Below are 19,327 nucleotides of genomic sequence, written 5' to 3'. Positions count from 1 at the left end.
CATCACGTCAAATATTTTTTTACATTAATAATATTTTATCTACATAAATTTAAATATAAAAAAGTAATTGAAAAAAATGAAAGAAGACCGATTTAATGAAATACTTATTATAGATTAGTTGTTAAGAGTGGGCTAATGGAAAGAAATTTGAGTAGGTATATGAAGTTTTGGTGTAACCAATAAAACCCATCTGTCCAGTTTATATATAAAGTACAAACTTGCACGGTTCTATTTAAAAAGTAAAAAATTCAGTTTATTTATAACGATTTATTTTTGTTTGTGATGATGCTAAAGTGAAGGGGGATATATATATATATATATATATATATATATATATATATATATATATATATATATATAACATGAGTGATCATGTATCATTTGTCGGTGCCAAATTTATTTTTTCTTTGACATAAATATCAAACAAATAATGATCAGGAATGTTACGTATATAACTAAAATGTTAAAAAATATACAAAAAATAATCCGGGTTATTATCATACCTCATCAGAGCTAGTATAGTTTTCCATATTTTCAGAACTTGATTGACTGGCAACAATTTCATTGGGTGAGTCCGTCTGTTGTTCAAATTCTTCAGCACCTTCTGCTATAGGTACTGTATTAAGGTCGAAATCAATTGCCATACAAATTACAATGATAAAAATAATTTTTTGTAAAATTTATTGGCTTATACACTATTGTGCTTGCAATGGTGTTATTCTTGTGATTTTTGAATGACTATGATTGAATTAACATAAAGTATATATTAAGATAAATTTCATGTTTCATATCTCCAATAATTGATGATAAATACCATAACGAACAAAGAATCAATTGCAATTATTTAATGTAATTGATATTATAATTACCGTTTTTAAATATAATCATTATTAATTTTTATTGTATTTTTATATATAAAAATCAAATTATAAAAAAGAATATTAAGTATTGATTACAATAGTGCCTAATAAAAAGGGATATGATTTTATAATTAATATCATTAATAAACAGATTTGATAAGAACGGTGATAAGTAGAATGATAAGAGAGTAGAATAAAAAATAAAACTGTTATTAAGAGATATAAATGAAGTAAATTATGGAAAGCTTTCGCTGATTATGGCTGAAAAATTTTGGTTACCAAAATTTTTCCTTCTTGAAATAATAGACATGATCATACTTCACATTATGGAACACGTGAACATTCACAACTCTGTTAAGATTTGTGTCTTCTAATGAAGTGGGACAATGATTCATAACATTAACGTTATCAAATTCGAAGCATAATGTATGCTAATATAATTTTAATTTCCTGGAGAGAAACAATACTCAAATGATCATGTGACCTTTTACTCTTTATGAGGAAAACACAAATTACTGATGGTTGGTAATTTCCATTACTGTTGAATTTTATTAGCTATTAATCAATTAATATAATGAAATTTGTAAATACTCTGTATAGCTAAGTAAAAAAAGCGTACAGTTATTACATTCTGGTATCCACTTATAACTTAGCACCACCAGAATTATGGTAGATTATTGTTGATGACTAGGGACTACCATACCTTATTTTATTCTCTTGGGCATTAGCCCCGCTTTAATTTAAAATAAAAAATTGGGCATATAGTATATAAATGTAGAGAAAAAAACAACCATGTATACTTTCATACATCACTCAACTCAGAAATTAAAGCAGCATTTGGATCACAACGTGGTATTGATCGCTATGAAATAAAGCATGCATAATGGTATCTAGAAAGTAGAAATTACATATGTTCTAATATGGTGCCATGTGCAGCACCACTTACACCTTCCATGACACCAAATCGCATCTCTGAAGATGGTTTCCAATGGCGTTTCCTCTGATTTATGAACCAATTGTTTATCTGCTTTATGTCCAATCCAGTCATCTCTGATAACATCAATTTCTCCTCCTCCTGATAAATGTATATATTATATATCATATTATTTACATGAATATACTTGTCTATTCAGAATTACAACCAATCATGCTACATATCTATATACTGAATCCTCCATATTTTTAATTCAACAAACAAATCTTATCAAGTACTTGATATTTCTAAAGGTCGTTTTATAAATGAAGAATAAATTGCATTCACCTCTAATATTATAATATTAGAAGATATTTACATATGTGACTAATTGATTTTTCATACGTACACAAGATACACTGGTAGGTATCAAGAAACCGAAGAATATCATGTTTATAGGTTAAGTTAGTGTCATATTGTTTTTTCTTTTCTTCTGGAAAAAAAAAAAATTCAATATTCTGCAACTTCAATATCAAAACAGGCTAGTATGTACTATTTTTTACGAATCAGAGGTGAAATATATAAATTATTTCCTAACCTTTAGAAAGAACGAGTTTAATTTATCCTTGATAAAATAAACCAAGAGTAAAATACTATTGTTTTAGTTCATAATGTTTAGCTAAATTTTAATTTTGCCTTTGTTGTTTGAAATATTCTCTATTTTTATCTTAAATATTTTATTTCATTATATTTTAGTCTTTTAATTAGAATTAAATAATTTTTAAAAATATGATTTTTTCTCTTTTATTATTTTTTATTATTCTATATTTTTACTTTCAATCACAATGACCACTACTATGATTACTATAATTACAATTTTTGTCACTAACTAAAAGAAAATCATAAAAAAAGAAAGGGTATATATTTAGAACAATAATTTTGATTTTGACCAAATAATTAAAATAGGATGAAATAAGATATTTTAAATATTAAAAACGAAATTAAAATTTAACCCAAATATTAAAGCAGAACTTAGGACCCGTTGAAAAATTTAAAAAGTTATTCTTTTAAATTTTTGATTTATGAAAAGTAATAATATTAATATATGGTATATTTTTTTTAAAATAAGTATTTTTAGAACTAAAAAATTAACTACAAAATAATTTATTTATAAACTATTTTTAATATAAATATTTATTATTTAAACTATTTTTTTAAAAAAAATTAATTAAGCTGTTTATCCAGACCTTAACCAGTACTTTTCTCAATAAACAACTTTAAATTGATATAACAAGTTGATCTACCTATAACAGAAAAGAAAAAGTCTAGGGGCCAGTAGATTTTGTGGTTTTTAGCCATCAATGATATTTTTAGTAGTGTAAGATTATATTTAATAGTATAAAATCATTCAATTTCTTTTTGATGGTTAAGTGCTGGCCTCCTAACACTCTCCTCGTACAGAAAATGTTGCATGTGAAGCATATAGGATAATAGGAATGTAAGTTAAATAAAATGAAAGTACCGTAGGATAAGGCCATCTATAGTGGGAGTTCCACCAATCCATGAGAGCAATCCTTGCATCTTTAGGAAGCTTACCCTTTTTCCTTTTCTTTAGAAACTCCTTTCTCAAGCTACTAAGGTAACCACTGTACTTACGAAGCAACATTTCCTTAAGCTCTTTATCTCCAACGCCACGTGTCCCATATCCAAATTCAATTCCTTCCACCTCTGATGAACAACTCCCTGCTGCTTCATCTGAATCATCATTTAAATCTTTAATTCTAACTCATTCAATTCTCAACCTAATACTCTATTACACACCCTTTTCTCAATTAATGGGAGGTTATAGTAATTCAAATCTTAAAACTACAAATCCTTACTGTACAAGACAACAACAAATATAATGGATGCATTATTTCTTTATAACTAACATTCCATGCACATTCGTTTTTTAAAAATTTTCCATAAATACTAAAAAATAATTATACATGTTGTTTCATATATTTCTCAAACGAAGTAATTAATCACTAAAATTATGAAACTTTTCAAAGTTTACAAATTAAATGTCATAACAAAATAATCAAACTTATTTAATACACTGTAATAATCAAACATTTTTTATGAACTCTAAATATGTATTCTTATACCGTGGCTAATTATTAGTGGCTATTTTTTTATTCATATATCTATATATAACATTATTGTTCTTTTTTCCATGCATAATTTCCAGAGAGAAAGACTAGTGCTTAATACATACACACATAAAACTATTCATTTGTCAAGAAACAAATAGTCATTATTTGGTTGTCTTGAGGTTTAATAACTCATTTAAGAGATTGTTCATAATAATAAGAGAAAAAATAAATAATTCTCTAATTTTTTAATTTAAATATATATAAATTTTTAACTAATTAAAAATATAAAAATATTTTTTATTTTTTAAACTATGAGACATTTGAGTCTTGTATCTAAAATATATAAAGACAAATTAATTTTTTTAAAATTTAAATATTTCACATTTTAAATAATAAAAAATATTTTTATATTTTTAATTAATCAAAAATTTATTTATTTTTGAGTTAAAAAGTTAAGATGTATGTATCATTTTCTCTAATAATAAATTAGCAAAGCCATACCTATTAATTACATTTGATACAGATAATTTTATTGACTTATTCTACAGGTTCACATGCTTTATGGATAGTTAAAAAATAACTTATTAAAATGACTTTTACAATAATAATAATTAAATATTGAACTCATTTTTATTGAAGAAGAATGTACAGGTGTAGTCAATTTTACGAAAAGTTGATAGTTAAAAATCGTTAGATAAAAATTTAGTCAAATCATTTAACAACTCTCAACTATCAACTTTATGTGAGGTTGAATGTACCTAAATTTTCACCATCATCAATTATCATTGTTCAGGACTAGAAAATTATTAAACAAATTGTTCAGGACTGGAAAATTATTAAACAATCATGAATACATGCCAAATTCTGAGTTAGATATAACTTTCATTTTCTCATGTCTTCTTGAAAATGGTCCCCCCCCCCCCCCCCCTTCTCTCTTCAACTGAGGCCTTAGTCCTCCATTTATAGCTATGATAATGATCGAACATGCATGACACACTCACTTTCAAGTACGAAAAGCATAACGTTGATTTGCCTCTTCATTAATACATACCACTACTTCTACATGTAGAAACATCAAACATGCAAAAACTTCGATTTCAAATATAAATAAGCTAAAAAAACCATGCATGCATGCCAAAAATATTATATTTGCCCCCGTGCAACAAAAGGCCAAAATAATAATTAAAAAAAGAGTGTATCGTTTTATTATTATGTAGTACTAATTAAACATCAACTATGGAAATCATAGTAACAAAATAAATATATGACATTTGCATGTATACGAAAGTAATTGCTTCCACGCAAACATCTTCATATATATGAAGATGATTTTATAAATTATTAGATAGTTTGATATATTGATAATAGAATATATTTAATTGAATTATTTAATAATTTAAAATATCATCTTTGTATAAAGATGTTTTTATGAAAATAATCACTTTATATGAATATTTAAGATCAAATAAATAAGTATGCAAAAATTGGACATAGAAATAAATTCTGTATAGCTGAGAGAACTAAAATAATTAATGAAAAGGATAAATACTCAAGGATGAATTAAGCAATTGGAAATTATATTCGAGATCTAATAATGTTGAAAGCTAGTTACAAACTGAAAAATAATAAAATAAAATAAAAGGGTTCAACTTTGATATCTACGTCATAATTAATCCTTATTCTCCTTTTAAGTTAATTAGTTCAAATCTATATATGCAACTCCATCATCATTAATGAAAACAACAAAAACTTTCTCCTGATTTAATACTAGGAAAACTAATATGTATATAATATGTTCTGCCCCAATGTTGTTCATACCCTTTTCACATTTTATTTCTTTAATAACTTATCTTATTCAGAGATAAAAAGGGAATTCATATGAAAAATACTACTGTCCTTTAAAATTCAGCATTTAATAAGTCTTTTTAAGAATTTATTATTATTTAATTAATTTAAATACCTACTTTCATACATAAGTTATTTAAAAAATAAAAAAGTTACTTATTTTTTAATTTTTTTTATAAAAATTGAATAAAAAATAATATTTAAAGAATACCTAATTGCACTGTTCATACTCTCTCTCTCATGATCCAAATGCTATTTTTTTATGTGTTTTTAAATAATTAAATTAAGAAAAAAAAGTTAGTTTTAATATTTTTTAGTTAATATTTGTAAAAGTCAAGAAATTTTATTGTACATTTATATAGTTATTATTAACTAACTAAAGCCCAAAATTTAGTTAAAAATTTTAATATTACAATAACAAAAAACTTTATATATGTTATTATAAAATGGCCAAACTAGCCAATTTATACTTATTGTACTTGAACCCACTTGACTCACTAATTATGCGAGTCAAGACAAAAAATATCCGCTTATAAACAAGTCATATTTTATCAGCTCAGCTCGTTTATTTTTGTAAGGGAGCCAAATCGATTTACAAGTCACAACTTATTTTGACAGTTTTACTATCTATTACAAGAAAAAGAACTTGATCCTTATAATTTGCAGAGCAAGCAACCATGAGAAGCTCAGCAAATAATCAAGAGTCTATTTAAACTGATTAATTGGATTTAGTTGATTGATATATCCTTTTAGGATCAAATCATATACTTTAGAATTATATATTTTAATTATAGTTTCAAATCAAAGATTAAAAGTAGGATTAAATAATTTCAGTATTGTTAATTTAATTTTAGGATTATTGATACATAGAAAAATTGGCCTATATATGGACTTTTCATTGTTTGTTTAAAATACAATTCTGAGGTTTTACCAACTACGCAGAATTTTCTATCCGTGTATTTTAAGTGTGGTTTGAGTAATTCACTTTATTTGTTGCGTCTATTTGATTTAAGTTGTAAAGATAAATTTTTGACAGTCTAGTATAAAAGGAAAGTAAAGAAATTATCTTATTTAATCGAAGTTATAATAAGAATAAATTGAAGTTTAGTTTGGTAAAATTTTTAATTTTTAAAAATAGTTTATTAAAGTTATCTTTTATTTAAAATACATGTCTTTAAAAGTTGTAGGATCCATATTTAGTAAATTAAATTAAAAATAATTTTTAATAAAAATAATAATAATTATATTTAATAAAATAATTTTTAAAATTTTAAAAAATTATAATAAATATAAATATAAAAATATATTATATATTTATCCATAGATGAGATTATTGTAATTTTTTTAATTTTCATAAATATAAATTAAGTGTAAAATTTTTTTTAAGAGTTTTCAAAAACACTTATAACTTCTAAAAACTACAAACGCTCTTACTCAGTGTTCTTTATTTACCAAATATAAAATGAGGTATTTGTAATTTTTTTTATAATTTGAAAAAATATAAATATATTTTTAAAAAAAAATTATCAAATCAAATTTAAATCTCTTAGAATTATTCTAATACAAAAAGATAACACAGTATTTAAAATTATCATGAAATTACTTATTCTAAAAATTTAAATTAATAGGAGAATACAATATAAATAATTATATCTTTAATATTTTTATTTAAGTAAGAGTCTTTTTTTAAGTTTTGTTTAATTTTTATATATGTCTTCTTTTTTTTATTTGTTTATTTTAATTTTTTACTTTTAAGATTTATCAATGATTGAAATCTGGACCTTTTTTTAATATAGAATTTTAATATCATGTATGTCATAATAAAATCACTTATCTTAAAAATTTAAACTAATAAAAAAATAACATAAATAATTATATCTCTAACAAAAATATTTAAGATTCATGTTTGCCAAAATGGTTCAACCAGCATGAATAAGTTGTTATTATTATGTACTCGTGATTGGAGTGAGTTATGTTAAAGAAGAACCACCAGCTCAGTGTTTTAATTTGTGGACCATATATAATAATAATGCTTCTTACACATGGCTCCTTATTTTTTTTTTCCAAAAGACATATTATAAGTATTTAATGTATTTGGAATAAATGTGTTATTAAAAATATTAATACCATATATGCACCCTGCTGATTCGAATATATAATTAACAAGAGCAATGCTACACATAATTAATAAATATTATTATTTTTGGTCGATATTTGACTAATAATAATTTACACTTATATTTATAGATATTATATGCACAAAAAGCATATTATTTATATCTATATTTATTAAATTTTGTATATAAAAATTAATACAATTTATATCTATATTTTTTAAAATTTGTACACAAAAATTAATAAAATTTATTTGTTAAAGATAATTTAGTATTTATATTAGTCAAATGAAGGTCAAAACTACTAAAAAATGTTCACTCCAAAAGTTTCTCAATTAATAAAACTAACTCCAAATATATTAATTATTAGTTGACACAATGGGTTTAAGATCTAAAATTAAAGGTAAAAATTGATTATATACACTTTTTTTTATGTGAAGTTGATAATTAAAAATTGTTAAATGATAATTTAATCAAATATATTTAATCTAATAATTTTTAACTATCAACTTCGTACGAAGATATCTGCTCGATGAGTTTCTACTAAAATCAAAAGCCTAAAACATTGTTCAAGTACAATTTAACCTAATGTCAATGTTTGTTTAATTTTCTCGTTTGTGAAAGCCGGTTTATACATACACAAAGCAATGCAAAAATCATGAATTATTGTTTGATGTCAGAGATTCCAATTGAGCATTTAAGTTACTGCTAAGGTGGGCCTCTCCATGTAAAAGTTTAATTAAATAATTCCAACACTTGTTCATCTTTAACGTACACTAGAGGGCCACACCATATTCATCCATCTTCAGTTAAAAACAAAATGTTAATACAATAAACGATGATAAAGGGCCACACGTACATACATACATATCTAACTTCTAATTTTACACAACATATATTGATAAGAATAAGAAATCATTACCGGATCGATGATTATTATTGGTGTCCAAAGAGATTGTTAGTGTTCCCTTACAAAGGTTGCTGAGTTGTGATTCGATGTTACACAAAAACAAGGTTGCTTCGTTGAATGGCTTCGACAGCTCCTCCTTGTATTTATGAAGAACATTGCAGTATGATTCCTACATTAATCCAAATTAATTAAGCTCATCATTCATCAGAATATTATGTGTTTATTCACATGATACATCAATCACGTTAGGGATCGGAAAAGGATACAAGCACTCTTTTTAAGATTTTGTTTTTAGTGACTAATCACTTTGCCGTAAGTTATCAATCAATTAATTTAAGGACACACGAGATCATTTCCATATCTAGCTAAAACCAAATTTTAATTTTCAATCTCTTATTTAAAAGCCTAAATGATATTTACACTCATGTATGTTTTTAACAATTATTTACACTAAAAATTAATTAATTTTGATGTATTGATAGCATAAAATATTTTACATAATCATTTAATCACATTGATAAAATATTTTATATAATCGTTAAATATTTTTTTTGATAAGATGATATATAATTAAATATACGTATAAAATTATTTTATATTGATCATGTATTAAAATTAAATTAACATAATATTATTAATAATATATAGAAAAAAATAAATTAAAGTACATACCATGAAGTCATCAAGCTCGGGATCATCTCCAATCTGACGGCGGCGAGTATCCATTGGATGACTCTCACGGCTTATTTCTTCAAGCAGAGACGCCACTTCAGGCGGCGCTCCAACCTTTTTGGAACCACAACAAAAAGAATAGATATTGATTAAAACTCTGGAATCCTAAAATAGAAGTGTGTGTAATAAAAAAGAATAGATAGGAAGGAATTGAATGAACCTTTTGACATTGAATGTAAGCAGAGAGCAAATCGGGATAGCGGGGATGGTTGGCGATCTGAGCCTTAATAACCGGATCCGACATATCCGGGTCGGGTGCTGCAAGTTGAAGGAGGTAGTTACTACCCACGCCCACACTCGTAGTAGCTTCTGTTAGATGCAACTTGGAAGCGGTTACAACAACATCCTCCTCCGAAGAACAAGCTTCAAAATTGTTGTTATTATTGTTGCTCAACTTGATGTAAAAATCCTCCATGTAAATAAAAGGAGAAAAAGAAAAAGGATAAGGGAGTGTGTGAGTGTGTGTATTATACAAAATTGGATGGAGAAGGGGTAAGTCAGTTACGCCACCTGGAAAGAGACCACACTATACAACTTAGCGTGTTCAGTTTCTTTCACAAGGGAGGCTACTTAGTTAGCTAGAGAGTAAGTACTCTACACAAAAAAGAAAAAATAAATAAATAAATAAACAGGACAAATTAAATGGAGAGAGGTAGTTACTGTTACTAATGAGATTAAACTGATTTTTTGTTACTTGTCTTTTTTTCTTTTCTTTTTTTTTTTTTTTAAGAAGAGGAGCTATGTTATTATTTATATTTTTTACTACAAAAATAAGCCAACTTCTGAGTTATAACTAAATAAGACAATAGTTTCATTAATTATAATTTTTTTTCTTTTTTAAAAATATTTTTTCTTTATTCTTTTATCTCTTTAGTTTTTTACCTCTCAATACCATAGTTTCACTAATTACCACAAATCATCCACTTTTTTTTTTCTCTCAACACTACATCAGTTTGACCTATTACCACAAACCACCCACCAGCATTGCCCTGTTGCCATCGCCTGTGAGTTTTCTACTAATCACTCTAAATCTTAAATCTTAAATTATAAATTTTTCATTACAAATTATAAATTCTAAATAATAAATTAGTTTCATCATTTTTTATTTTTAGATATTTTTTTATTTGAATTTTTTATGTTTTTACTGTTTTACTTTCAAATGTTTCTTTCCGATATTTCAATTGTTAGATGATTTTTAGGTTAATTTTGTTGAATTAATGTTAGCATCTTAGACTTTTTCTTTTATTTATAGTAAAATTTTAGCGTAAATGAAATAACAAACAATTCATGTTGTATTTGATTCAATATATTTTGAAAATATTTGAATAATTATTTATTTAAATAATTATGTTAATTATTAATTAATAAGGATATATATTTAGTATTCATGAGAAAACTTTTTTTATATTTTTGTGAAAATTTTCATTGTAATATTTAAAATGTTTGATTATTCGGATAATTTATTGTTTTTGTTGAAAAGCTATGTAAAATAATATATATATATATATATATATATATATATATATATATATAAAGACATAAATGTATATCTCATTTTGATCAATTGATCTCTAGCCTTCGATCTTTTTCTCTCTTTTTTTTTTTAATATTTGGCCATTAGCTTAAAAACATAATCCACTTAGCATAAAATGATCATAAATTTAAAGATATAAATATCTCATTTTTTTATTTTATTTGTAAAAAAATGCAATAAAATATATATTTTTAAAAATATTTTAGATTGATGGCTAGAGATGATTTTAGAAAGGATAATTTACTTATATATAAAATGGTTTTCATCATATAAAAATATATTGAAATTTGTACGTACAAATTAAATTTTTTATTTTATTTCTATGTAATTCGTTGTGCTCTAAGACGAATTCAAAATTTACATATAATTCGTTTTAGAATGCAACGAATTAGTAGGAGAATGATTTTTTTTTTCTCACAAATGATTCATTGACCACTTTTTTTCTTGGTCGTTTTGAATGTTCAATATAAATAACAACGATTAATCTTTCGTAGTGGAATTTTTTGTATAAAGGTAAATTCGTAGATGTATCATTTTTTTTAATTAGAGAAAAAGTTATTTGGACAAAATTTTGTATTTGAGAAAGAAAAAAGAAATAGGTGAAGGAAAGAAAAATGTGGTTACAATTGGTTTTATTCATTTGAAAAAAAGTAAAAGTATCAAAATATATTACCACATTTTACTATACACAATTTTAGGGGTAAAGCCTTAGATATTTACTAAAAAGTTTAACTAGCTATTCGTAGAATGGATGGTGTATTTATTTAGAGAAAATATTCAATATGGCCCTACAAAATTTCTAGGTTTAATTTCTTGAGGTTTCTAAAAAAAAAAAAAAAAAAAAAAATCATCACAACCCTAGTTATTCGATGCTATGAGATAAGTTGACTTTGTTGGTGAACTTCTTTGCATTTAATGGAATCCTCTACATGACATATAAGTTGCTTATGTGGACCTTAAGTAACAATGCGGATTGACGCAATATTCAAAAAATTTTCTATAACAAATTAATCATATTCTTTTTTGTTACTAATAGTTGTATCAATTTTCTTCTCATTCTTTTTGCAGAATTAACTATATTTTTTCTAAAATCATGATTCTCATCGTCAACGTCATCTAAATCCCTCTTCTCAAAATCATTATCCATATTCATGTTTGCCGACATAGAGGTGGACGAATAATTCTTTTTATATTAACACTTAACATCCAATTCAGCAGGTTAACGTGACAGTTCAACAAATTCTATTAGCACTTAATAGAGAAATACACAGAAAAATCGCATTATATTGTGAAAATAGGGACAGAGACTGAAGTGTTCCTTTTTTTTTAACTATAAAGAATGGTTTTATCTTTTGTGAAAATAAGACAGGAAATTAGTAGTTCACTCAAGAAAATTAAAAAGCAAAGTACATGGTGAGTAGGGATTATTATTGTGCCCGTGTGTTTGTTAAGAGTTGGATGAGTGAGAAAGGAGAGAGAAGGAAAAAAGGACAGAGAACAGTGGAATGGATTTGACAAGGTTCGTGTGTGTGTTTGTGATAAAGCCATGTTTATGTAGGTCCTTCTTTGAAGACTTTTTGTTACTGATTTTCACTCAGACATCACATTCTTCCATGTGACTAAAACCCCATTGCTGGGCCTCAACTCTTCTCTCTCTAGTCTCTTATTTGCCAACGCCTTACTTACACAATAACACAACCAAAATATAAAAAAAAAAATCCATTTTTTTAATATCCATATTCTTCACTAAAACCCCATATTGTTTTGGAGTTAGCTTAAAAATAATATGCATTGTTGATTATTAATATATGTGGCACAAAAATATCAACAGATGTGCTGACACAGTAATAAAGGCATGGTGAATTCAAAAAGCTTCAACTTTGGACATCAGTTCTATCTCTCTCTCAGGGATGTCAATGGGGGCGGGGGATGCCTCCCTCCTCCCCGTCCCCGTCTCTGCCCTCAGAATTGATTCCCATTTTCGCCCCGATCTTCGCTACGGGAGATAATCATCCCCATCTCTATTTCCTGCGTTTTTCGTGTTTTCCGTGGGGTCTCATTCCCCATCTCCATATTTTGAACATTTATATAAAAATTATAGTAAAAAATTAAAAAAACAAACAAACTACAAAACATTATTACAAATATATCTTATCCAAGATTATAAGTCAAGAAATACAACATAACAAATCATAGTCCATAAGGGGGTAAGCACTGAGTAGGAAGAGTGGCCGGTAGCGACTGGCGATGGGGTACGCTGCTATAGCTGTGACGTGTGGACACAACTATGGGAGATTGGGAGTTTTGAACTTTTCTGGAGAGTTGGGGCTTCGAAACGGTGCTAAGTGGAGTAGTAGGAGAGAATGGAAGACATTCAATAAGGTAGGGTTAGGGTTTTCAATAGGTTAAATTACTAAAAAGTTCCTATATTAGAAATAAATTTAGGATATTTAAATAAACTCAAGAATTCGGAGAATTATGAGGGATGGGGCGGGGATCCCCGTTCGGTTTTCCGTTCCTATCTCGGGGGGATTTTAGTCCCCATCCCCATCTCCACGAGAAAAATTCTCCGCCTTCGGATTCTCATTCAGGGCAATCCCCGCAGGGATCCTGGCGTTTCGGGGAATTTTGACACCCCTACTCTCTCCTGTTGAGATAAACCCAAAAGCTTTTTTGAGGGCCGTCGCTGCCGCCTCAATCTAGGCCGCAGTGATCCTCTGATGCTTCTATCTCCCTTAACCTTTTTTCTTTAGCTCCTGTCTCCTTAACCTTTCCTCTCCTTTTCGTCTCCTCTGCCTCCCCTTCTTTCTTCTTCTTTCTCCTTCTCTTCTGTTTTCTGTTATCCTCCACTTCCGTCCACACTGTCCTGCCACCTTTTTAACTTCTTCTCTCTTATCTCCTTGCTTCCTATTTTTTGTTTTGTTTCTGTTTTCTGGTTTTCTTTTAGAAATTTAGATTTAAGATCCGGATATAGATCTAAAATAACTTTTCTTTGGACCTGAGTTTAGCTCGGTGTTCCTGATTTTATAACCCATCTGTGATTTTTCTCCCTTATTTGTGGTGGCGTTTTGGTTTTCGTTATGGTTGCTCGTGGTGTTCTGATGATACAGATCGTTTCAGATCTTGAAGGAAAACTCTATGAAGAAATAGTTCTGTTGATAGGAAAACTTTCAGATTCAGAAAATATTTAGATCTATATGGAGAAGAAGAAGATGTATCTTATTGGCTTGCAGCACATATATGTATATTTAGAAACAAAAGAGATTCTGTTTGGTCTCTGTTTTTTCTTGTTAAGATTTTTAGTAATCGAATGTTGGACTTGCTATCAGATTTTAGTTCAATACATAGGATATCTATCTTCTTGTTATCTATGTAGAATTGATATTTCTTTAATATTTGTAAGTACCGTTTAGCTTTTCTATAATTGAAAAACGTTTTTTTTGTCAAAAAGAAAAGCATGGTGAATTCTATAATATTTTTGTTGTAGTATTTAAATTATCTAACTTACTTTTTAAAATAAAAAATAATATATTTAAAATAAAAAAATAAATTATTTAAAATTTATTAAATATTATTTATTTATATTTTTTAATAACTTAAGCACAATAGTAAAGAGACCATAATATTTACCTAAATATATATTATACAACATTTGAAAATCCTACTACTGCTCCTGAAAAAAGAATGGATATATGCTTCATATGTGACATGAAACATAATCATTTCAACCTTATTTTTAATTTATATTTTTGAAATAATAAATTTAAAAATAATATATATTATTATTTCTTAAAACAAAATAATTTTTTTAAATATTTTATATAATTAAAAATAAAAAATTAAAAAATTAATTTATATTTTAATATAAAAAATATTAAAAAATATTATAATTATTTATTTAAAAAATATTATATATATATATATATATATATATATATCTTATAAAAATTTAAAATTTGTGTATTTATATATTTCATATTGTATTATGTCCTATTTATGTGTTGGTACATCATAAAATAATAGTCAAGCAAATGTTTAAAAGAAAGGGATAATATAAGGATGGCTCCCTAGGTTACCTAACCAATTATTTTGTACAAAATTATAATTAAGAAATAGCGCTTCTATATTGGGAATAAAATAAATGAGGCACGAAAAAATGCTTCTATATTGGGAATAAAACATATTGTTAATCTGTTTTCTCTCTCTGCCACATCCAAATTTTCATCCTCAACTTTTATAGTTATCCGTCATCTTCTCTAAGACTCTAACCATCCTCCTCCTCCCCTCTCATTCTTCTTCTCTATTGTTTTTCTTGTTGGTACTGGCACCATTGTTTTTTCTTCGTTTTGTCATATATATATATATATATATATATATGGAAAAGTCTAGGGGGTCAGCAACTTTGTGAAATTCTGGCCAGCATGTAACCAGCAAAAAAAGTGAGCCATTGGATGAAATCTCACATCCATCTCACACCATTAAAACCATCATTAATAACTATTTGATGGCTACAAATCACAAAGTTGCTGCCCCCTAGCATTCCTATATATATATATAATTTGAGCTGAAAAAGAGAATTGTAATTTAAACTAAAATGATAAAAATTTGGTACTGATGTTAAAGTGTATATCCAACCATTTTTTTTATAAGCTTTCAAGTTTTTACTTCAAGTTTTACTGATTTATTTTGTGTCTAAAAAATATGAAGAACAAGAATAGGGATAAAATGGGACAATAGGAGCGAGTTTTGACACTACCATTTCCATCCTATCCTACTTTATTTTAGGAAAAGTTTAGCGCCAGCAACTTTTATATTTTTTGGCTAGCACTTAACCAACAAAATAAAAGTGAATAATCTCCCACCATTAAATGTAATCTCACACCATTAAAAATATTATTGATGACCAATTAATGGTTACAAAATATTAAAATTGCTGGCTCTAACATTCCTCTTATTTTTAAACAGAATTCAGCTCACTTTTATTCTCTAGTGTTGAAAATCTGAGCTCAAAATCTTATTCATTGGGTACCAGCACTAGCACCTTATCCATCTCTCTCAAATGTAATTTGTACATAATTTTAGTTTAAATTAATTAAATTTAGCATGCAAAATCAAAATATGTATATAAGTGAACAATGGAATGTGTATGTTTGATTAAATTCTAATAAAAAATATTACAAGATAATCATGAAAATTTATTATTTTTAGCTAGTAATTAGTGATTAATATTTAAAAGTATAGACTAAAAATATATTACTAAATTACTAGATTAAAAAAATTAGATTAATAATTAAAAATAATAACAAAAAGTAATGGTCAAAATAATAAATTCTACTGCTACTAAAAAATTTTTCAATTCTAATATATAAATTTATATATTTATTTTTTCTATTATAAATATAATTATTATTACAATTATATAGATTATATTTATTTATATTGTATATGTGTTAAGGCGAATAAAAAGCAATTATATTATACACACTGATCGTGACTCTGTCTTAATTACCCGGCTTGATCGAATTGAAACAGGATGAGTATCTTAAAATTTAGAGTGGCGTTGCCATCTCTAAACAACAAGAAGTCATCACTGCTATGTTAGAAAAGAAAAGAAACATGAAAACAATAATGTATGTGCATTAGAGAGAGAGAGAGAGAGAGAGAGAGATTTGTGAATCCAAAATAATTTTGGGTCCTAGGTCCAAGCATCAAAACTCATCTTATTATGATGACAATTTGCAGTTCTAATTAGCTGACGGTGACTCAGAACCAAACGCATAATCCATCTTATTATTATCATACCTACATGCATGAACCTAATTTTTGAACAATCTTGAATCATTATTAACCGAGAATATTATATTCATTGTTTTAAGGATTTGTTTGAGGGTTTTTCAGAAAAGGAAGGAAAAGAAAAGATTTATAGTGTTAAATTTTATATTATAAACCTTTTATTTCTCTTATCTTCTTAAATCTCAACTTACAATCAATTTCAAATAAAAATACTAGACTGAGAAATGGTTAGTTATCCTGAGAGCAAGTCGAAGTTTTTACTCTCCCCAATTATTTTATGCCACACAAAAAAAGCATATTAATTTAATATTTAAAATTTAAAAATTATCAACAAAAAAAAATATTCCTAATTAACATGTTAAACTTTCTTTTCTTTTGCTTTTTTTCTTTCCAACCATTCTTCTCTCACGAGCGTCTTTTATTTCAAATTTATTTTTCCCTTCAAACCAAGATTGCGAGAATCAAATCAGTTATCAAATCGGTTGAGTGACTAATTTAATGGTTTAATAATTCAACTGGAGTCGAATCATAGTTGAACCGATTTAATTAAATATAGAATAAAATAATAAAAAATTTAATATATAATTTTAAATATTTAAATTCAATAATTTTTAAATTAATAAAATTTAAAATTTGACAATATCGCACAATGAGTTATTCATAATTTATCATTAAAAATTCATAAACAACTTCAAATATCAAAGTTTATAACTAAAAAAAATCAAAACATAGATAAATGACAAACACAAAATATTTTACAACCAAATTTAATAACATTGAACAAACAATATTTCAACTAAATAAAGACACTACTCATCAGAAGTCATAATCATCATTAAGTATTTCGATGTCTCCATCATAAACAGCTAATCCAAAACTACCATCTTCAAAAGTACTACCAAAAGAAGTATTTGAGGATTCATTTACGACATCAGGCATATCCACTTCAACTTCCATATCTCCTCAATCTAATAAAATAGAAAAAAAAAAACTCAATAAGAAATCAATATTAATGACATGTATCTTTATAGAATAAAACAAGTTTGCTATGTCACTCACCATTAGGATATGAATTAACATAGTATTATCAGTGTATATTAAACTTTCAATGCCTTCAACATCTCCATTAGTAAATTCAAGATCATCCTCATTTGCCATTATCCAAAAGTTTACCGTGTTAATACTTTGAATATCAATTGGATCATAATTTCTCTTCTTTCGATGCAACCTAGATTGAAGGCGTAGGTTATAGGATACATAAACAATGTCTGTTAGCCTTTGATGCTCTAACCGGTTCCTCCTCCTTGAATGGATTTGTTTAAAAAAGCTCAAGTTTCTCTTACATCCAGATGAAGATGTTTGATAAAGAAGACGGATTGCCATTATTTGAAAATTAGGAGCACTCCCACCATGTAGCCTCCACCATTCGCCTACATAGATATAAAAATCAAATACTTTTTAATGTTTATCACTCAACATATTAAACTTTTAAACTAAATTGAGCTTGGAAATAAAATAATTTACCAGGTTCGAGTCTTGTTGCAACTCTCTTAGCACTTCCTTCTCGAAACTTTCTTTACAATCTCGATACAATTGTATCTCTTGCATTGTGGCAACTGAGTCATCGCAAAGTATTTCAACATCAAGTAAATCAAGTAAATATCTCAAGATATTTTCCTTCTCAACAAAACCCTCACTATAGAAAAAATCTGGATTTAAAAAGTACGCCATCACATGGAGATTACGCTTCAAATGCTTACCCACCGCATTTTCAAGATACTTGTGTATGGCATATAAGCAGCTTTTGATTTCTAAATATTATCTTGATAGCATTTTTGGCTCTTTGCATACCTTCATACATGTATTTTAAAGAGGGTTTCTCATCAGCATCAACACTCTTCAACAACTTAATATGAGGACCAACAATTTTACAGTGGTAATACATTCTTGCCAAAACTTACTATCTAAGATAATTGAACTAACAATCTTTCCACCATTATCACTTTTGGCTAATTTATGAGAAGTGAAATATTTGTCCACCATCAATACTTGCAAATCTTCCTTGTGATCATATATACTTTTTCAAGTAATGAAAATAATGACAAAACATGTGATCTTGGTCAAAAAATTTCTTTCTAATTTTTTTTTTCTAAGCCAAGACAAGAAGATCATATGATTGTAAACAAACACAGTCACTTTTGAAGCACGGAAAGCAAGGTCATCTATGTAAGGAATACTTGCAATATCTTTTAAAATAAGATTGATACAATGGGCAACACAAAGAAATAAAAAAATATTTGGATATTTTTCATGAATGAGTTTTCCAACAGATATATAATTAGCAATATTATCAGTGACCACATGCACAATATTACTAGGCCCAATCCACTTAATAGCATCAGAAAATAAATTAAACAAGGTATCGATAGTTTTTATCGCATCAGAAGCATAAACAAACTTAACAAATGACATACCAGCAGGACAATAAACT

At 26.6% G+C, this 19,327-nt stretch overlaps 1 protein-coding gene across 1 annotated transcript; it reads right to left on the bottom strand.

Moving 5' to 3' along the window:
- Positions 1–1,567: 1,567 nt before the first annotated feature.
- On the bottom strand, positions 1,568–10,105 carry LOC107616547 (homeobox protein knotted-1-like 1). The gene is made up of 5 exons (XM_016318498.3): positions 9,670–10,105; positions 9,450–9,563; positions 8,790–8,946; positions 3,296–3,528; positions 1,568–1,935 (listed from the first exon to the last, which is right to left on the bottom strand). Exons 1-5 carry the CDS (start codon positions 9,922–9,924, stop codon positions 1,765–1,767), a joined length of 930 nt encoding a protein of 309 aa, XP_016173984.1. The 5' UTR covers positions 9,925–10,105; the 3' UTR covers positions 1,568–1,764.
- Positions 10,106–19,327: the final 9,222 nt, after the last annotated feature.

The sequence above is a fragment of the Arachis ipaensis genome, chromosome B9, assembly GCF_059453495.1.
Source record: "Arachis ipaensis isolate K30076 ecotype BB chromosome B9, ASM5945349v1, whole genome shotgun sequence".
Classification (NCBI taxonomy): Eukaryota; Viridiplantae; Streptophyta; class Magnoliopsida; order Fabales; family Fabaceae; genus Arachis; species Arachis ipaensis.
Note: the sequence above shows the minus strand (reverse complement) of the source record. Positions and strands in the feature narration are given on the sequence as shown.